A 22490-nucleotide genomic window follows, 5' to 3' on the forward strand; every position below is an offset into this window, starting at 1 on the left:
GAGAACAACAGACAACACAGCATCTAGGTATGTATATCTATGGGTTGAAACCACAGTTTGTGCGTAATGCATGCTGGGTACTGTAGTGAGAGAACATGACTGAAAACATGAAAATGATATAGAATTGTGAATTCCCTGAGGGATACAACGGTGCCCTATAGAATGCCACAAAACACGACAAATATCACAGTAAATGGTAGTTTTAGGCTGGAAGGCCTCTTTAATGAAAACATTGATAAGCAGGAACATAATAAGAATAAAAACAATATGTCACTAATCAACTCTTACACTGTAGGAATTCTAATACAGCTAATAGTGCACATCTGTTAAGTTATACCTATTATATAAACCTTTCCATGCAAAACATTTGGCACCACACAGTCTTATCTTACACACTTTAAAACAATGCTTCTTTAAGGGTTCTTTAGTAAGGGCGATGGTTCTTTTAAGAACCATGAATTCTACATAGAATCATTTCAAGCTTAAATGCTTCTTTGCATGGTGAAATGGTTCTTCAGATTTATGGAGAATGTGTTGTATATGGATCTATATAGCACCAAAAGGGTCCTTCTATTAGCTTGTAACAACAGAAGAGCATTTTTGGTGCTATATAGAGCCATTTTCAAAAAAGTTCTATATAGAACCATATACAACACATTCTCCATAAATCTGAAGAACGATTTCACCATGCAAAGAAGCATTTAAGCATGAAACAGTTCTTTATAGAACTCATGGTTATAAATAGAACCATTGCATCTTTTTTAAGTGTGTATTTCACCTTTATTCCTTAGATGTATGATCCTTGTAGCTTCACTGTAGTTTTATCAGAGCATGCCTGATGAATGAACTGCTTTTTAAAGCAGTCTCGACAGTCCAGTGGTGGATTGGCATTATTTTTGCTTCCATTGTGAGATATTAACATTGCTCCCGAGTGCTATGACTCAGCTTAATCCATCAAGGGCTTCACAAATGGGACAAAACCAGACAGCACAGTTTAAAAGAGGAGCACTTAAGAGGTGTCACGCTTGTTCATGATTCATGGGCATCAGTAACTTTCTTATCTACTCTGAATGTTCAGCGAGATGGTTTAGGAGCTCAGCTGAGGGACAGGCTCAGTGGTGGGCACACATGGGAGTGTGTGTGTGTGTGCATGATTCTAAAGGATGGAGAGGGAAAGGCAGACTGAAAGGATGATCAGGTGTTGCTGGTTTGGAGTGCAAGCACTCGTGTTTTCTTCTCCTGGTTGTGCTTGCGGAAGAAGGCCTTGCCAAACTCGTAGGTGCTGATCATTATAGCGCAGGCTGGAGCCACCTTAATAAGCCTGGGCATGAAGCCTGAGAGAGAGAGAGGTATGACGTAAAGGTTACGGTTATGAGTCATGGCTCAAAGAGTGTCATCTAATCCTGTGATTGCAATGCATCAGGGTTATTACTGCTGTGCCATAATATGCTCCTGAATGTGCAGCAGTGACACCTGGTGGTCATCTGACAGAAAAGCAGAAGTGGATCTTGGCTACCCAAAGCACATCACTCACATACTGTAGGGAAAAAAAAAGGTTTCTCCATTTTTTTTTGGATTCTCACTTTTCTACTTCATTTAGAAATAGATATTTAGGTAAAAATAAAATAATCCTCCTTTACAGTAAAATAAAGCTCTGCTGATCGTTCAACACAGTTTAACAATAAATGGTCTTCAACGTTGGAGTTAATGTAGAACTGCTGATTCACCCTTTAACCCTGAAGATCAGCGCAGACTGCTGGTCACCATAGTAACACAGACAACGATCTTGCCCAGCTAGTAGCTAACGAAAAGGCAAAGAGAAAGATTTAAGGCGAACATTGATAATTTGGAGACGAATGGACTGATTTACATTTATAATCACTCCAGCTGGTTTCCTGATACGTCTAATCTGCAGTGAGAAACTCTCAAACACTAAAAAATGGAATTGTCCCGTTTCATCTTAAATAGTGCAGCAGTTACATTCTGGCACCATTTAGTGTGGAACGGGAAAATTCGAACAAGAAGCTGGAGAATGAAAAGCTGATTTCAGCCTCGTATTAAGTCGAACGTTGAGAGACATTTTATAAGAAACTGTTCTACTATTGAGGAAAAGTTTCCTGCCGGAGACGCGAGAAAAGCGGCTACAGCTGAGCTAAAGCTTAAAGCAGAGCAAAGTAAGTCTGTGTTTCGTTTATATTTTTAGCCTGTACTAGCACATTAGCACATACTGAGACATATTTACAGCCGAGGTGGCAAAATGGACGTAAAATGTTGTGGCTCCCAAAGTGGTTTGATTTTTGTTGAAAGGACAAAATAGCTCTTCTTAACATTTGGGTTGCGACCCCTGTTCTAATAGAAATTATCAAAAATTGCTCGGAATAAAATCTTTCCACATTATAATAACTTGTACTGAAAGTAAAGAACGTTTTGCCTTTTCCTTTAAACTTAGCATTTTGAAGATGCTTGTTTTTCTGTGCACAGCGACGATAAAACTAAACTGCTGGCACGAAAATGATATCCAGAGACTATTTCTATTGAGCATGTCGGTAAGATTGCATGTGTAAACTGTAACATGCCTAAAGTACAGCCCCATGTTGCTGCTGTACTTTTTTAACCCTCACCTGCAAAGAGCCCTTTGATGCCACTCTCTCCCACGATCCTTTTCATCATGTTATATGTTGAAGAGCCTTGTGCCGGCACTACAGAAACAGACACGCACATTAATAATTAATGATCAGGTGTCACAATAGCTGTTTCCCTCCTAAAGGATTTTATGAAACGCTCCAAAAAAGCTGGGTGATGTGGGCTGTGGAAACAAAAACTGGCAGTAATATTTAGAAGACGCGGAAAGCAGAAAATTAGTTTTTTTCGGGTATTGAACTGACTGGAAACATTTTTTTTCTGGGACAAATACAGCATTTACACATAAATTTATAAAAATAAAGTTATAAAATGAAGTTAGCCGGACTGAGAAGGAGACAAGAGCACAATTTAAAGCAATGTTAAGACTTATCAGCTCTTGCAGACAGATAAAAAATAAAATAAACAGATTTTCCCATCAGTGAGTTATGGAAACATGTCACACGTTTTCATGTAAAGCATTTTTACTGATAAAAGTCACTTTGATAAAAACATGCAGCTTGGCAGCAAATGTTTAATTTAATTTTAATTTTAAACATTTTCATTTTATCACTTGCAATTTGCACAGAAGGTGGATGGAAACACAGCTACTGATTGGATTCGATTTCGATTCTTTAGGTAACTTTCTGCCAAAACAAGATGCACTGATGCATTTTACACTCCTAAGTAATACAGGTGAGGTTAATCTGGGAACAGTAGCCATCTAATCATTAACTTATCAGACGATTAGCCGACATCCTAATAGTTTTAAGGACAGGGGTTCTTGGAAAACTTACGATTCCTAGCCTGCAGTTCACCCAGTTCCACCTGCCTCCTGGTCTTCACCACATCGAACGGCAGTGTGACGATGGATGCAATCTAAGAGGAGAAAAGCACAGTAAGACCTGATATGCTGTGAAAATGGAGGAAATACGTAAATAAAATGCCTGTAATTCATAAACGGTCATTTAATTAAAGCTGAAAGTCAACATTTCAGTCACATCTAGGCTCAATCCCATTTCACCCCATTGTCCCTACCACTTAGCACTATCCCCCTTTGTTTTGCATGTTCACGTCTAGGGGTAGGGCGTCCTGATTTTTGTTGAGATAGAGGGGTAAGGAGAAGTGTTGGGGCTACATGGCCCTCCAAATGGAAGTTTTTCAGAGGAAAAAAACGGCAAGATGGAGCACAAGTGACCAAAGAAACCCACAATGTGAGTTTTTTCTCTGTTAAAAGTTACAATAACCACTGTATCATCTTAGTTTAGTGTTGTTTCAATGTATTATGGTCCTTTTCTTTATCAAAAAATTGATGGTGGTATGCTGACGTCTCGGTAGCTAGCTAGCTAAATTGCCTGTTCCACCTTAAATGGTGCAGCAGCTACATTCTGGCGCCTCAGGTGTCAGAACCGTTGCACCGTTTAGGGTGGAACAGAACAAGAAGCTGGAGAATATCTGACTTCAGCTTCATATCACTGAAGAATTAGGGGTGGGTGATAATAAATAATTGCCCCCCCCCCTTTGAAATCATATGATGCCCTAAATGTAACTAAAGCCCAGCAGTGAGGAGCTGAACTTTACCCTCCTCTGCTGTCACTGCAGACTGGCAGGGTCGCCTACAGAGCAGTGCTAGTAGCTGTTAATGAAGTAATGTTCCTTTATATTTGAAGGTTGTTCCATTTCATAGGGAAGATTTCAACCACTACCCTCTGTAACTCAGTTCCAAGGGGCAAGGAGACACTCGAAAACAAGGGGGTAGGGGTAAAAATAAGAAATGGGATTGGGCCTTGACTGCTTCATTTCAAAATTACAAAAATTGTATCACTGTCCAAATACTTATGGACCTAATTGTTTTTTGTCAGATTTTCCAGATGCTTTGTAGCACTGTAGGCAAATAGTCACATAATGTAGATCAGCATAAAAAGTAGCGATTATGCTGTAAAAATTAGTTATAGACTCAAGGCATTGGGGCTCATTGGCAACCTTGAAATACAATGGTTTGCAGAAAAATAGTTTTTGATTGGTATCATTAATACATTAACATTTTTATTAACATTGTATTATATAAATATTTACAGAACATTTGTATATTTTATAATTCTGTATTTTTAACCATGGTCAAATTACTGCAGCATAGGACACAGAGGTGACACAAATGCATTTTTGCCTTTTTTTTAGCTGTGTAATATTTTCTAGTGGTCCTAGATCAGATACACATCAGATACGTATGCATATAATGCACATGTGGGTCCTTTCAGAGCACAAGTCTGTTCACACCAGTGACAGATATGGTTCACTTAGAAAGAGGAACGCGATCTGTCAAGGCAGAAAGATATGATCTGAGCAGAAAACGGCTTTAAGCAAAGAAGCTTATATTAAGGTTTTAGGAAAAGCATGATGATGCAAGAGAAATCAAAACGGACTCACAGATCCAGACACCGCGCCAGCGATGAAGGTTATGGTGACGGTCGGGTCACTGGACTTGTACCAACACAGGAGGCTTTTGCCCTTCTCATAGTTATACCAGTACATAGCTGAAGAGACAGAGCGAGATTAGATATGAACAAGTTGGCGCCTGGTAACGAGCTCACGATTCATAGAAGGAAAGTGTGATATAATACACACGCTTACTTGCAAAAACGAGCCGTTAAAACAAAACTGGCATTTTACTGAACTGTTGGTCTGAATATTTTATACTTATTTATTTTTGTGCAACCATTTTCAAACATCTCTCTTAGAATTAAACAGGACTTTTTTTAGTGTGCCTTAAAGCAAATAGTCTCTGTTCTGATTGGCTGCCTTTTATTGTGCCTCATTCCAAAAACAGCCTGGGATAAAATGTGGAGCAAACTTTAGCCACTCCTTTTATTCTGCGTTCACACCGGCAACGACTTGTCACCGTTTGTCGCCCAAATTGCTGATCGCTCAGCGCCTATGGGCGTTTCTGAACTCAAGCAGACCATTGGTTGCCATGGCTTCACTGACGCCAAGCACAAATCAGACGCATTCCCGCTAGAAATAAAAACCCTGGTGAGCAGGATTTGCTTGTGTGCTTATTTTAATTTAATCCCTGTATCTGTGCAGTCAGAATGTGTGGAAAGCACCGCCGCCATTATTCCACCTCTAGTAGGAACAATTATCTAGGAACCAAAAAGGGAGCGTACCGTGTAACAGTGGTGGAGATAAAGCTTGTGCTGCGCTGCTCAGTGCTTAATTCCTATTGGTAATTGCCACATCACTTCACTCCTTATTTGCATAAAGTTAAACTCTGCTCAACTTTGTTTCGTCACTGACTCCGCCTAGTTTGCATTGCCAACGTTTGTGCCACCTCCAGTCACGAGAAATCGCCAGCTTTCTTTGAAAATGAATGACCTCTGGCTGCCTTGGCCGCCGCGTCGCTGCTGGTGTGAACGGAGGGTTAGATGTGTGGATCTTTTGGAAGACTGGAATGTTTCTTTTGCTTCCTCACAGTCAGGAACAGCACAACGTTTAATCATTTTCCTTCCAATTTCTACTCCAGTAGCTCTGCTACAAATGGTCTGCAGTAACAACACTCCGTATCACTTCAACATGAATGGACGGATGTATGTAAATGTGGGTAACACTTTATTTGATCATTGACATAAACATGCCATAAGCATGTCATGACAGATTATGTCCAGTAATATAGTGTCATGTTACCATTACTAATCATGACCGATGCTATGATGTCATGATACACTGAGCAATGGCGTAACGTTAATTGGTAACGTGACTCTTTTGTATTACTATACAAAATTTGTCAATGATAATACATGATAGCATATGATAACTCGTCATGTGGCGTGATTTGTCATTGACAGATGAAAGCTTAACTGTCAAACAGTCTGTTCTGAATTTGTCATGGTTGTGATGTCACAACCACACATTTAGATTTTATATAGTACAACATATTTCTTTATTTCCCCAAAGCAAAGATTTTTTTTTGTTTTTTTACATGATATAACTCCTTTAAATTACAGCAACCACCAAAAGTAAAACACTTCATGATAACAGGCCCCTATAAACAGCAACTGAATAACCATCTAATAGCTATTTAATAGTTGTTAATGATGGTTAATTATAGAATTGTTACTTTTGCCACCATTTGAATTAGTAACTCTTAGTAACACAAATAACTTAAGTGTTGTTTTCATAAATGTATTATATTTGGGTAATAAGTACTATGATATATCTTTATAAATACATATATAGTTGCAGCTTTTTAACGGGTCCAATTAGTGATTATTAATATTTAAGAGTATATATTAACCTTATGCATCATAAAGAAGCAAGACAGTAAATAATTACTTAAAACAGGACCAACACAACCCATTCACAATTATTATTAAATTTTTTAAAAACTAAACATATCAAGTTATAGAATTTACAAGTATAAAATAGCAAACTTATTTATGAACTATTACTAATGTTTAGGTTCCAAGCTTTCAAAATATCTATTTATTATTTATATGCCACAAAGTACATGGTTAACAAATGAATTCGTGCCATTTATTAATGTATACGTAACTATTATAAACTTAACAATCACTAACAGACTATTAAGTAATGGTTAAGTTGCTGTTTATGAGGGTCTGTAATTCTAAAGTGTTACTGACAGGTTTTAAATCTTTTTCAGATGCGGTTCTTTACCTGAGAACGGTACGTCCCTGAGCAGTGTTGGTCCCAGACCCCTCCAGAGAGCCAGCCAGCCTTCAGTGTGCACGGCCGAACGGATCACAGCGCTCAGCTCTCTGTAAGATTGCCTCTCGGACTGCAGCTTAGTGCGGATCAGCTCTAAAGGACTGATCAGCGTAGCAGAGCCCACTGCAGCACACACACACACACACACACACACACATGAAGACAGGTCAAATAAAAAGCAGCAGATCATCAAAGCTCTTCTTACAGTGGGACAATGTCTCAGTCTGAAGCCAAACCTTTAAGGAGCAGAAAGGACAGCTGAGTCGGTCATAACAATTTGTAATAGCATTTCAAAGTCTGACAAAGGAGATCAGTTGCTGGGATACTTTGGTTTGTCTCATGAAGCACAGCCTATACAGAGTTCCTGACACACAAACAACTTGAGAATTAAAAGAGCACAAGCATTTCTCTTAACAGCACAAACGCAGCGCAAACGAATGAGACTGTTTTGGCGCGATTTGGACGTCATTGGGGGGCTGAGTGATGTCACTCATAGAAACTTTATGGCTTTATAACTCAATAATTAAACAGAACAAACATTTCTTTGAACAGCACAAACAGCACAAACGAATGAGACCATTTTTGTGCCATTTATACGTTGATGGGGGGGCTGAGTGACGTCACAGGTAATAAAATATAATGCTTAATTCCTCGAAAACGCTGCCAGCACAAACAATGATTTCTACGGCGCAAACCAGCACAAACGAATAGTAGTATTTTTATTCCATTTCTGACCACATGGGGGTGCCAGCTTCACGGAGGACTGCGTTTTGGCTTTAGATACTAATCTGAATCCTAAATACTATTTGCTGTGATTTATGATGAATAGTGTTGGACATGAGGTCAAGTCGAGCTTATGATACTACGTAAAATGTGTCTCCACCACCACAATGTTAGTGCTTATTAGCGTAATAACTGCTTTATATTCGTTGCAGCTGCAGTGCTGTGGAAACAGTATATTCCCACTCCTCTTCTCCTGATTTTTGCATATTTGTCACACTTAATTGTTTCACGTCTTCAAACTAAATTTAATATATATATCAAAGACCTGAATAAACACAAAATATAGTTTTAAAAGGATCATTTACTTTGTCTTAAGAAAAAAAAAGTCTGACACCAACTGGCTGTGGGTGAAAAAGTAATCCCTTAGCCTTAGTTACAATCAACCAGTTAGTCACATTCCGTTGATAACTGGGACACACTCTGTCTTGAGCATTGCCAGCTACGCTGAATCTAAACATCGCCTTCTAAAAATGATAAAGGGACAAGCAGCACGCTATGCAGCTTCTAGGAAGAGATGAGGAAGAATGTTGCTGAAATATATATCAATGTGGAAATGATTACATAGCCATTTCTAAGATTCTGGGACTCCAGTGATCCACAAATGGAGAGAACTTGGAATAGTGGTGAAATTCCCAGAAGTGGCTGGCCTACCAAAATTCCTGCAAGAAACAGTGACGACTCATCCAGGAAGTCATGAAAGAACCCAGACGAACATCTAAGGGACTGTAGGCCTCAATCGCCTCAAATAAGTTCAGAGCTTATAATTCCACCATCAAAGCCTTTTGGAATAATGTTCTGTGGACCAACAGTCAAACATGGTGGTGGTAGTGTGATGATGTGGGGATGCTTTGTTGCTTCGGTGCCTGGGTGACTTAAATACCATAACTGATGGAACTATGAAGCTCAAGCGCAACTGGGTTATGCAGCAGGACGGCAATCCTGAGCACAAGAGCAGGTCCACCTTGGAATGGCTGAAAATGAACAAAATCAAGGTTTTGGAGTGGCCCAGTCAAAGTCCTGACTTCGACCTCTATTCAGATGCTGTGGCAGAACATTAAATGGTTCGTGGCTGAAATGAAGCAATTCTGCAGTAGAAAGAGTGAGACAAAATTCTGCTGCAGTGATGTGAAAGACGTTGTGATCTCTAGTTGTAGGACGGACTTGGTTGCAGTTGTATGGGTATGGGGGCAATTACTTTTTCACATAGGTAATACAGCGATTACAAAACTTTTTTTCTATTAACAATGTTTTGTGTTTCCTCATGTTCTTGTCTTATATTACATTTTGTATGAGGATCTGAAACCATTTAATATGACAAAAAATAGAGGAACTCAGGAGGAGGGAGGGCAAACACTTTTTCACTTCACTGCAAAAAAAAAGTTTTTTTTTACATGATTGTCGCCACGAATGTCCATGAAGAAAACAAAAGTGACCGGAGGCGTCCACCTCTTTCAGTCGCTGACTGGTCGAGGAGCAGTTTATGATTAACCTGGCCTGGGACAGGTTAGGCACGCAGCGCAAGTTGCCATGGTGATGTATCCCAGGAAAAAAGTGATCCACCATCGTGTGATTTGAGAAATCAAAGGTTAGATTAAAGCTTAAGGTTTGTTGGCTAAGCGGCAAATCTTGCTTCTGCCCTTGGTAAAGAGTTGACATTTACAGTATGATGAACCAGTTTAAGCCGGTCAGAAGGAATTTGTTGTGAATTGACTGATAAATTGCAAGCTAAACTGAATTAAGTTTCTAAATGATTTATTAAGGATGTGTAATATTGCCACTCATCATAATGTTATGTTTATTATTTGCTATTTTGCACTTAGTATTTGTCCTAACTTCATGGGTATCATCTGTAGTTGGGACATACTGAAAGTAAGGCACTCTGAGGAAATACTCATTTTTTTCCATATCACTCGTTTGGTTTTGCGGCATATGTTGTTACAAAATAAAAAGGCCACTGAATGTACAGTGTACAGCAGTACAAACACAAGATATTTAAAGTTTCAATCAATTAACCTTACTGGTTTTTGTATATATGCACTCATTCTAAATTTGATGCCTGAAACATGTTCCGAAGTGTTGGGACAGGGTCATGTTTACCACTGTGTGACATCACCGTTCCTATTAACAACATTCAGTAGTGGTCTAGTACCTGCACTCTCTTACTATGAGGCCACAACTGTTATAACACATGCAGAAAGTGGCTTGGCATTGCCTTACCGATGTAAGCAGGGACATCCCTGAAAAAGACGTCATCTAGAAGGCAGCATATGTTGCTCCAAAATTCGTATCCACCCCTCAACGTTAATGGTGCCTTCAGAGATGTGCAAGTTACCCACTAACACATCCCCCATACCGTGACAGAGGCTGGCTTTTGAAGTTTGCATTGGTATCAATCGTAATGGTCATTTTCCTCTATGGCCCGGAGAACACGATGTCCATTACTTCCAAAAACGTTTCCACTTTGCATCAGTTTATCTCTGAGGAGCTTCAGTTCAGAGAATCAGGGCGTTTCTGGATGTTGATGTATGGTTTTCACTTCACATATCAGAGTCATAACTTGCATTTATAGATGCAGTGAATAACTGTGTTTGCCGACAAACGTTTTCCAAAGTTATCACCCATGTGACTGTACCCATTATAGAAATGTGTCGGCTTTTTAATGCAGTGCTGTCGGAGGAATCCAATGTCATGGTTGTTCAGTATTGGTTTTCAGCTTTGTCCTGCGAGATTTCTCCAGATTTTCTACATTTTTGATGATATTCTGCGCCACAGAGAGTGAAGTGGCTAAAGTCCTTACAAATGCTCACTGAGGAACGTTATTCTTACAGTGCTGAGGCATTTTCGACAAAGTGGCGAGCCTCGACCCATCCCTGCTTATAAAGGACTAGGCCTTTTTTGGATGCTCCTTTTATACATCACCTGTTTAAGATGTTTTTTAGAACATTTCATAGCATTGCTAGTCTTAAACTGTCCCTTTCCCAACTTCTATGGAACGTGTTACAGGCCTCCATTTCAGAAAGAACATACCCGATCAGGCATAACATTATGACCACCTCCTTGAGGTGTTTAAAACTCCAGCAGCACTGCTGCGTCTGATCCACAGAAATATGGATCAGACACAATTCAAAGTGAATTTACAAATCACTGCTTTTTGTTTTTATTTGCGTTTTACCACTTTTTTTTTTTTTGGAATTGAGTTTGTACACAAAAACAGATGCTGTGTTGATTTCAGGTCGATAATTTTCCTTTTAGAGTTTGTCTAACAAGCTTCAAGCAAATGAAGTTCATCAAATAAAGTGCTGTGGAATGCTGTCATCTTCTTACACACTGGTTTGCTAACCTAAAGCCAAAAATGCCAAAAAATCAGCGCACTTAAATACAGTCATTTGAGTATGAGCTTACCTCTAGCGATCGCTCCAGCTAATAAAGGCGCCTTGTCAGCCTGCTCACCCATCCTGAGCCTGAGAGCGTCACAGATCTGATCATAGCAGGTAAAGTATATCACTGTGGCTGGCACTGCCATCACTCTGCCAAGAGAAGATGCTCCATTAGTATTTGTGCAAAAAAAATTGCACTGATGAATTGTGATGCATCAATCACAAGGTACGATGATATGATAGAGTCAGTTATAACTGAATTTAACTCCTTAAAACCGCAGGCTTATTTTTCAGTAACTACAGGGACTTCAGTGCAAAATGGTTGAGCTGTTCTTAAGTTATAAAAGTGTGTAAAACTGGCCATTTAAGGAGTTAATAAAACTCAATAAAGTATGTGCTCATCTTTTTGTCCAAACAGAAATCTCTGGCTATTTTCAAATGCAAAAATCTGAAAGAATGCATCATATTTAATGCCTGTATTCCAGTACAGTGTAAGTAATTTCTCCAATCACATTTTTTTAATAAGTCTAAATCGTTCCAAAGAAAATCCAATTTAAATATTATTTTTTTTAGGCTTTACCTGAAATGGCATTATTACACTATTACTACCGATCAGGCATAACATTATGACCACCTCCTTGTTTCTACGCTCATTGTCCATTTTATCAGCTCCACTTACTATATAGGTGCACTTTGTAGTTCTACAGTTACAGACTGTAGTCCATCTGTTTCTCTGCATACTTTGTTAGCCCCCTTTTACCCTGTTCTTCAGTGGTCAGGACCCCCATGGACCCTCACAGAGCAGGTTCTATTTGGGTGGTGGATCATTCTCAGCACTGCATTAACACTGATGTGGTGGTGGTGGTGTGTTAGTGTGTGTTGCGCTGGTACGAGTGGATCAGACACAGCACACTCAGACCAGCGCAACACACACTAACACACCACCACCACGTCAGTGTTAATGCAGTGCTGAGAATGACCCACCACCCAAATAGTACCTGCTCTGTGAGGTGAGGTGGTCATAATGTTATGCCTGATCGGTGTGTGTCAGTTATTATTCTCTTTTTTTCTTTTATTTTGAACAAATAGTAAAATGGAACTAGAAGGGGGAGAATCTCATCAGCTTGGCAGTTGTAGACAGCTGTTGACTGTTTATTTAAACTTAATTGGGTTTATACAGTAATTCTAGCCAGGGTGTTGCTAGGTGATTGCTATGGCATTCTAGGTAGTTGCTATGCAGCTGCTATGGTATTGCAGCTGGTTGTTAGGGCGTTGCTTGTTAGTTGCTAGTTTACGCATAAATACTAATGATGGTTAATGATGCGAAGTTATCTATCTATATAAATATAATTTAACTTTAAACTTTTACACAGAAAATACCTCCAAAAGTATATTTCACCATTATCAACATTCGATTTTTATAACGCGTGTAGGTTTGCTGGTCATTCTGGATAATAAATGAAACGGCTATATTTGCATTTGCAATTTAAAGAAAATTTCTAGTGTGGCTCAATATGTGAACAATGCTAATGAAAGCCTAAAGCTAGCAGGCACATTCAGTCTGAAGGCCTCAGCAGACTTCTGACGGAGACGACGTTCGCCTGGCTTCGGCGAACAATATGACGTAATTGAGGCTTCGTTCGCCGTGTTGCGCACATGGCAGCTGGGCGAACTCCACAGACGAAGATGCTGTGCGACAAAGCCTGTGATTGGTTGGTTAAAAAGTGGTGTGGCATGAAACAAAGATGGACGACTTTGAGGAGCTTCGTTCCACAAGAAGTACGCTGAGCGCTTTGGCAAACACACCAGTATTTCACTGTGAAATGCGTATGTGTTAAATAAACAATGAAAACCCTCTAAATCTAAGACGTTAAGTCTATTATTGAGTAGTACTAACTTGTAGTAAGCACCAAAACATATAGGTTGACTTTGTTGGCTTTGTGTTCGCCAACTTCTTGTTCCCGTTCCACCTTAAATGGTGGCAGTATTCTGGACTTACACGTCGCCATAGTTAGAACTGTGATAGAATCGTTTTCCAGCAGTCACGAAACTTATCATAAAATGTCATAGCGTCACCTGCATTAGTGGAGTATCAGCGAAAGGCAACACAAAACCGCAGAAACTATGTGAGCTCATAAGCTCGTGAAGGCGCTTTCGGCTTCATGTGACCCTCAAGAATTTCGTTTCGCAAGATGTATGCTGAGGTCTTCAGCCGTGTTAGCATTCATCTCCTAACTATGCCTTGTGTCTAAGTGTACGTGAAGGGCGTAGATGACTGACAGTGTTGGGGGGAGGCCACTCCACAGCGACTTGATCCCTTCCATGCGAACAATCTTAACGAAGGCATCCTGTATCACAGAAGCAGAACAATGGAACAAAGTGTTAAACAGTGCTATGGAAGAGACAGAACGTTCTTTTCGAAATTATAATTCAAAGCAGTTGCAGCTGTTTTGCTAATGAGTCTATTATGTAACATGAAAATTTGCAAAACACCTAGCTCAGGGAATATATAACCAAATATACATATATATATATAAACAAATTTCCACTTCATTGTATAGCAAAAGCTACATTTATCTTTGGGGAAAGAAGATCTCTCTCCACTCACCAGTGTGCTGCTGAAATGACCTCGAGGTTTATACCACGCCTTCCCGTTCTCGTTCACACACACGCATATGTGATCCATCAGGCCATTGCAATAAACAAAACATTTCCCTGTGTGACAGGGACACAAAAATGCATTGTGTACACATTACATGAACGATTTGGGAGAAAAAAAGCCATGGGAGCTCAAAATACACATATTTTTTACCTTTAGGGAAAGGACTTCTCTGTGCCTGGAGTCTGATCTTGATTACATCTAGAGGAGTTACTGTGAAGAGGAAAAAAAGAGATAAACATGTTTAAACAACGTGATTAAACAGTGGCCTTCTCCCCATGATTGACTCCTGCAGTCTTGTGGTCATATGTAATCCATCACTGATTATTATGTTACTATGGTGGGTCACACTATGAAAGCACATATGGCAAAGCACAGTACACTTCTCCAACGCGCCCTGATGATGGTGTCCCATTTCTGAATGATCAATAATGACTGGATTGTTCTCCTGGCAATAGTGCCAACGGTAAAGTTTGGGAGTTTCTAATGAGAGGAACTGCCATTCAATTACATTTTCCGGGTTGGTCAGACTCGAGAGGGGTCTCGCTGCAGTTTGTCAGTCCATTTTCCCAATACAGAGTAAATGTAATACATTGTCCACAAATCCCTGAGTGTTTAGCTCCTCTTACCCAAGTAGTTGTGGAGTCACAGGCAAGCACAGTACACTTCTCCAACGCGCCCTGATGATGATGTCCCATTTCTGAATGGTCAATAATGATTGGATTTTTCCCATAATAAAGGTCTTTTTTTTCCAAAATAAGCAATAAATAAATCTGTATATCTATTTATAAATCTCTATATGTAAACACTGGCAGTAAAACTGGTCGCCCTGAAGACCTCAGTGACCTTAAACACAGCACTGTCATAGGATGAAGCCTTTGCCGCAAGACAGTTCATTAAATTTCGGCCCTGCTAGATCTGCCCCAGACAACCGTAAGTGCTATTATTGTGAATTGGAAGTGTCTAGGAGCCACAACAGCTCAGCCTTAAAGCTGTAAACCATGCAAAATCACTCACTACAGTTCCACACTGCCTCTGGAAGCAGCATCAGCACAAAAACTGTGCGTCAGGAGCTTCATGAAATGGGCTTCCACGGCCGAGCAGCTGCACACAAGCTTAAGTTCACTATGCGCAATGCCAGGCGTCGGCTGGAGTAGCGTAAAGCACACTGGACTCTGGAGCAGTGCGAATGTGTTCTCTGGAGTAAATCACTCTTCACTATCTCAGGGCATTTTCACACTTGGGCCGTTTCAGCGTCTGACCGCTGAGTTATGGTTTTCTCTGCAAACACGCTCAGACCCCTCTAAACGTCTCAGTTCGGTTCGTTTGTAGTTTGTTTTGTGGTTTGATTGATTTGTGTGCCGTGAAAACAAAACGGACCCAGTCTGCTTTTGCTTTATGGTGAAGACCTCAAGGCTCACCGTACACACAGCCACAGTCTTCAGCTCTTCACCACTAAAAACAGACCAAGGATCATTTATAGGGTTCAACTCAGGATAAAGCCTGCCGAAGATCTGCGACAAGAGCAGCCCTGACATATTAAAGCGATAAGCTGCGAGAGGCTGCGTGATTTTACCCTGTTAAAGGCTCATGCTGGGCGCACATGCAATACTGAGCTTCAAGCTGCTTTCACACTCAACTCTGAATGAATGAAAATCCACCGCTGCTCTTTCAAACACACGATTTCAGTGCAGATGTGGGTTTTCGCCATGTGGAGCTCATTTTTTCCAATTTTGTGCGATGCACTCTGGCCAGTCGTTTCAGCACAGGCCAGTAGGGGAGCAGCAGGCGTGTCTGGTGGTCCCTCTCGTTACCTGAAAGGTTAGATTTATCAGAGAACGCTGCCCACTTTGCGAGCGCTGTGCTCACCATGAGTGGTGTGAAAGGGGTTTGAGTTCTAATGGAGTTGTGGTCTGAGCAAGAAGTGGTCTCAGAGAACCGAGTCCTCTTTATAGTTCACTTACATTGTGAACACAAAAAAGAACTGAGGTCATCTGCAGCTGGTTGCCTTGCAGGTCGACTTTAACAGAACTCAGTTCGGTTCATTTAAAAAGAACTATGTGTGTAAACACCCTCACGGTCTGATGGATGAATCTAGGTTTGGCGGGTGCCAGGAGAACGCTACCAACAGTAGGGTTCTCCTGGCAATAGTGCCAACGGTAACGTTTGGGAATTTCTAATGAGAAGAACTGCCACTCAGTTATGTTTTCCGGGTTGGTCAGACTCGAGAGGGGTCTCGCTGCAGTTTGTTAGTCCATTTTCTCATTACAGAGTAAATGTAATACATTGTCCACAAATCCCTGAGTGTTTAGCTCCTCTTACCCAAGTAGCTGTGGACTGAATGAAAGGAGGAAAAGGAAGCGGCCCAGCTTGACTTAAACTGGTTCTGTAAAAGCCTGAGGGGCATTTCACACATTTCCATGTCCTGTCCAAACCTCGTTCTCTGTAGGTCCTTCTTCCCAAATTTAAAACTGTGCTCTAAAGCAAACATTTCATTCCAGGCTCTTTAAAGGCCCCTCAGTCAATATAACCACCCTGCTTACTATGACATTAGACGGTGTCAGTGAGCGGACCCTCCTTCTGAGACTTACCAAATAAAGATGTGAGTATCGCCCCGGAACAAGAGGCTGTCATCTGCTGAACTGGCGTTATGCTGTCCTTGGACACCTGAGAAGTTTGCGACGCCATCTTAACGAACCTGTCAGGAAGAGAAAAAATCAAGAAGAATATAATTGGAGTAGCTATTTAAGTCAAACTGCTTTTGGTTTTGTTTGTACATTTTTTATTTACTGTTAGGTCAAAGTTTTTACAGTGGCACCAGTGAACTTACACAAAAAATACACACCTTTACTGAAATGTTTTTTTTTAATTAAGCAGTTAAGCATAATTATAACTGGTTAATTAACAAAGTAATAAAAAAGTACAATAAAAGTAGTTTTCCACTTTTCTTAAGATTTAAATAATTTAAATATGTGTGTATTTTCACTTTATTATTCTAATAAGAGTCCATCAAAATTACAGTTAATAACACCATAATTGTGGTAACTGTAATAACACCATAAGTACATGAACAGTGATTGACTGTTTTTTATTGGGGTCATTTCTGCAAAAAAAGGTACTTAAAAACACTGAATATGCTGTTTTTTTTTACCTCTTTGCTGATGCTGCAGAACCTGTTTGGAACTCTACAGTGAGTGATGCAGGTAACAGGTATTTTAACCAGGGAAACCACAGTTATGCAGTGCAGGCATTTCAGGACTGGAGCTGAACTCTGCACTAACTGCACTAGCAAACTTACAGAATCACGTCTGACGAAACACGACGTCGTTTTCTGACCCACGACATTCAGTCTGATATTTAACGTTTATGTTTCTCCATTCAAACCTCATTTAAATCAGAAACAGAGAGTAAAGTTATCCCGGCTGTCTGCAGCTCCGTTAGGGGGACGACTGTTCATCTCTCGGCTGTTAACATCAGCTAAAGTTATCTAAAGGCCAGCATTGATCACATCTGTGTTAATTAGCTGATGTCGTTCCTCCTATGATGACAGAGGTTTTATCCTCTTTATGCAACACCATGGAATCCTTTACCCACCCTGACGTGAAGAGCTGGTGGGCTTCTGTGCTTTTAAATGCTTTGAGAGACTCCAGAACAGGGAGAGGGGCTGAGTATGAGATAAATATAAATGAAAGGAAAACACAAATTTGGTAGCTTTTCCGCCAGTTTAAGTGGGACCAGGAGTTCAGGGGGAAACTGAATAAGAATCACAGACTATTTTATCGACTTTGTCGAGGAACGTTTTTCTCTTCCAGAGTAAGGAGAGCAATTTTAGCCATCTTTCACCTCTAATTATGTTCATGCGGAGCAGCAAAGCCAGAAATTCGGTCCCAAATATGGCCACAACAGAAAAATCACATGACTGAAACCCTAGGATAAGTTTGTTTGGTCTATTGCTTTGTGGCTGAGCTGTTGTTGCTCCTAGACAGTTCCCTTTAACAGTAATAGCACTTACAGTTGGCCAGGGCAGATCTAGCAGAACAGACGATTTTAACTTTACAGCAACCCTGTATTAAAAAAAAATGTAATATGCATTCTGCATCTTGAGACATCTTGAGGGATCACTGTGTCTACAGACATGCCTAGACATGTTTTCATTTCCTTAAGATGCCTTAATATGTCTTAATAAGTGTGTCTTAGACATTCCACTGCAGTTCTATAAAGAAGCTCTATAAGTACTTGAGTTTTTAATCTTTCTCCTGTTTTAATCACCTCTCCTGTTAATACACACTGTAATATAGCATTACTACTACTGTGCACTTTACACTGTAACGTCGATGCAACTCCGAGTCAGCTATGTCTATAATCTGTGCTTTTAGTTTACCTCACACCACTCAGTGCCTGCTGTCATGTAAATACGATCTACAAATACAAATCTGTCTCATATGTCATGTAAATATGGAAATAGATAAGCTTTTATTTTACTTCTCTTGCACTTTAACTTCTGTCTAGGTTTATTTCTATTTTCTGCATAGTTTATGTAAGTTTATGTGCAATTATGTGCTTTGCTACTGAAACACTGCAATTTCCCTTCAGGATCAATCAAGTTCTATCTATCTATCTATCTATCTATCTATCTATCTTTATAGTTTTTACTCCTACTCATAGTGGTTTTGGTAGCCACTTCTGGTTCTACTTTATGCCGGCCTCACACCAAGCGATTTCACTGTCGCGGACAAATTTCCAATGTCAGAATAAAATCGTGAGAGTCTTGTTAGAGTCGCGTCGCGTCATCTCGATCGTTTAGTGTGAGGCGGTCAGGACGGCCGTCTTAATGCAGTGTTTTTCTCGTCTTGACGCTGCGACAAAAACAATCATGTTTAATATTATCGTAAGTTTTAAGTCTTGGCTCATGCAAATAGTGGAGAGAAGAGAGATTGAGAGAGAGAGAGAGAGAGAGAAGAGAGAATAAATGAAGTGTGAGAGCCTGAAATCTCTATAAAAACGGCAAATCTGCTCCACTTTAATACAATAATCATATTAATTTGAAATGTAAGCTGGCTGCTTTAATATTTCAGGCTCACTCAGTGTAACAGTGATGTAAGGAAATGCAGAGGACTTTAAAAACGGCTTTACTGAAGAACAATCAATGTTTTTTTCCTGTTTTTTTTCTGGCTTCTTATTATGTGTTTTTTAAGGTTTAGTTCACGACACCCAGTCAACAGTGCTGAATCTCACTGTGTGCTGATGTGTGAATCTTTGTCAAATTAAAAAGTAGCTGCACATCTTAGAGGTTAATTAATACAATTCTGGGTGATGATCTGCCAGAGGATACAGCTCTACAGTGAACTGGGCTCCAGATCTTCACACGGCCAGCTGTACCACTACAGAGTGGAGGGAAAGGTGTTTATGATGTAAACAGTGACCCTGCAAGATTCCCAGTCTTTGCAAAATCATAGTCTGTGACTAAAAACCGGGACAGTGTCTTCAGATGTGAGGGGGTGTCAGACTTTACTCTTTCATAAGTCTTTTAAAAGTCTTTTAGTGTGGTTGGCATTAGATTTTAGTGAAATAGTGACCCTTTTAAATCAGGATGACTTCAGGAGACCCTAACTACCTCTGACTAGACAGAAGTCAATGAAAAGTCAATGAAAAGTCAAAGTCTCTAACACAAAGTCTGACGTCTAAAATTCATGTGGTTGTAATATTAAGTCTAAATGACATCAGCTTACCTTAATTCGGTCTCTCCCTCCCTCCCTCCCTCTCTCTCTGTGAAAAGCTGAGTAAATAATCTTATTCCGATCAGTTTCATCACATTTATCTTCGGCTAACTTAGCGAGCCGCGGGCTTCTTCTTTCGGTCTTAATGACCGGTCCAGACGCTGTCAGCGTCAGACAGCGGTGCGGACAGACTGTGTTCGACAGATGAAGGCCAGTCCGTCATTTTGCCTTTACGAAACCACGTTTTTCATCTTTTTTCCATCGTCCTTTAACTTCGCACTGTTTTAATGTACACCGCACATGACAGTTGTGCTCTGTAACGTTAGCTGTGCTCCTCGGTTATCAGATTCGCCTTATTTGGGGGGATTTAAATGACGCAACGTGTAAGTAATCGTGATATTAAATATCCTAGGATTCATTTTGATCTGTGTATTCCTGTTATGAAAGCATCTAATCGTCTTAAGATATATTAATGAATAATTAATTTATTTAAAGGCACACTCGGAACGATTCATTTGAAACCGCACAACGGTGGATGTCGAAACTGGACGCCTGAAAACGAAGAATGAATCTGGTTTAAGGGGAGATCGGCCACTTCGTGTTTCTCCCGTTATATGAGAGACATGACTGCGAACGCCAGAGGGCGCCCGAGAGCGAGTCCTCAATGAATGGGGGTGAATGGAGCGATACGGCTAAAAAGACAAATTAAAATTGTTTCTAACCGTTTGCCCAGAACTTTCCTTTAATTTTGGAAAGTAGAAAGATGTATTTCGCTAAAAAAGCAAAGAATACTTTAAATAAATTACAATCAACGTATAATTCCAAAGTCCTTTTTGTTTTATTTTATAAGTTTATAATTTAAGTAAGGCGTGGGAATGAGATCATGCCTTAAGTAAGGCGTTGGAATGAGATCATGCCTTACTAAGTCGTGGCCGTGCATTAGGATCTCATTTTCACACCTTACTAAGTCATGGAGACTCATTAGAATCTTGTTCCCACACATTAATACAGCGTGGCCACGATTTAGCTTGTTCCCATGCCTTACTAAGTCGTGGCCATGCATTAGGATCTCATTCCCATGCCTAACTAAGTCATAGAGATGCATTAGGATCTTGTTCCCACACATTAATACAGTGTGGCCACGACTTATCTTGTGCTCATGCCTTGCTAAGTCGTGGCCATGCATTAGGATCTCATTCCCACACCCTACTAAGTCATGGCCATGCATTAGGATCTCATTCCATTGCCTTACTAAGTCATGGAGATGCATTAGGATCTGGTTCCCACACATTAATATACCGTGGCCACGACTTATTTTGTTCCCATGCCTTACTAAGTCATGGCCATTATAAGTTTGGCTTTTACCTATAATAATTAAGTATTGTACAAAATACTCACTCATCATCTAATCTGTCCATAGAAAAATAACTAATAACGTCTGAAACATCCAGTGTAATACAGTGTCCAGTCTTTCCTCTTACAAAGTTTTCCACATCAATCCAGAACACTTCAGTATAAGTACGTTGGTAAAACAGATGAATAATTGTTTTCTTTTCCAAACCACAAAAGATGCAGGAATATTCATGAATAATTCTGAATGACTCTAAAACACTTTTAGGGTAGATGGTGAGTAAAATTTTAAATGTCACTTCCTTTATTTTATTATTCGTATGGTATTTATCACAAATTGTCCGTGCTTTATTCCAATTTATGTTCCCAAATACAAAAGATCAATATGGTTAATTATAAATTATTCATTAGATATTACTTCCCTAATGTACTTGTTTGTACATTTATATTTAAGGATATCAGTGTCCCCAGTAAAAAGACCATTCGCTATGACATCCATATCACTATTTGCTGAACCCTTAAGAAGCTGTAACATTTGTAGTGGTACAGCCAGAGAACTTGTAGAGAGGAGAATTACCACTCTGCAATGTCTTCCGGTTTTCTCAAACGCTAGAGGGCGCTCCCGAGTGAGTCCAAAATGAATGGGTTGATATGGAGCATTTGAGCAAAGTCATAGTTTATAAATGCTTAAACATTTTTAATGTAAAAGAATACATTCATTTCCTGAACACAGAACAGCATAAAACATTTTAACACCGCTGTTATATTTTTAAGAGCTTTTAAACTCGAGTTATAGGAGTTTAAAACGGCGCCTCGTGTACGTTCATGACGTCAGTGAGCGCGAACAGCCAATGAGCTGCTCCGCTCGCCAATCAATCATCACTCTCTAGCAGTAAAGCCCGCCTTCTGCTGCCCAAAACCCGTTTGCTGTAGAAAAAGGGAAACATACAGGTGAGATTTCTTTGTTTTTTTAGTGAAATACGTCCTTCTACTTTCTAAAATTAAAGGAAAGTTAAAGAAACTATTTTAACTTTTCGTTTTTAGCCGTTGAGCTCCATTCACTCCCATTCATTGAGGCCTCGCTCGCGGGCGCCCTCTGCTGTTTCGCAGTCCTGTTATTGCTATAACGGGGGGAATAGGAAGTGGCCAGGCTCCTCATAAACCAGCTCTGGTGTAGCGTCAAACCTATTATCGCATTCGTTCGGGAGCGCCCTCTAGCGGCTGACAAACCCGGAAAGCAGCACTGAGTGGTAGATCTCTCCC

The 22490-nt window shown here is 40.0% G+C and overlaps 1 protein-coding gene across 3 annotated transcripts; it reads right to left on the minus strand.

Annotated features, from left to right (window-relative positions):
* Window positions 1–675: 675 nt before the first annotated feature.
* On the minus strand, window positions 676–20232 carry slc25a40 (solute carrier family 25 member 40). 3 transcript variants are annotated; one of them, XM_036558457.1, is made up of 11 exons: window positions 17312–17332; window positions 16752–16858; window positions 14314–14373; window positions 14110–14216; window positions 13782–13849; window positions 11527–11651; window positions 7291–7464; window positions 5047–5153; window positions 3417–3498; window positions 2622–2699; window positions 676–1334 (listed from the first exon to the last, which is right to left on the minus strand). In XM_036558457.1, the coding sequence occupies exons 2-11, from the start codon at window positions 16846–16848 to the stop codon at window positions 1195–1197; spliced, it is 1038 nt and encodes a 345-aa protein (XP_036414350.1). In that variant the 5' UTR covers window positions 16849–16858; window positions 17312–17332; the 3' UTR covers window positions 676–1194. The 3 variants fall into 3 exon arrangements, with proteins under 3 accessions (XP_036414350.1, XP_036414349.1, XP_036414351.1); XM_036558456.1 differs by lacking the exon at window positions 17312–17332 and adding an exon at window positions 19890–20231 and having other exon boundaries at window positions 677–1334; XM_036558458.1 differs by lacking the exons at window positions 676–1334; window positions 17312–17332 and adding exons at window positions 1343–1801; window positions 19890–20232.
* Between the last annotated feature and the right edge of the window lie 2258 nt (window positions 20233–22490).

This window comes from Colossoma macropomum, unplaced genomic scaffold (genome assembly GCF_904425465.1).
Source record: "Colossoma macropomum unplaced genomic scaffold, Colossoma_macropomum, whole genome shotgun sequence".
NCBI lineage: Eukaryota > Metazoa > Chordata > Actinopteri > Characiformes > Serrasalmidae > Colossoma > Colossoma macropomum.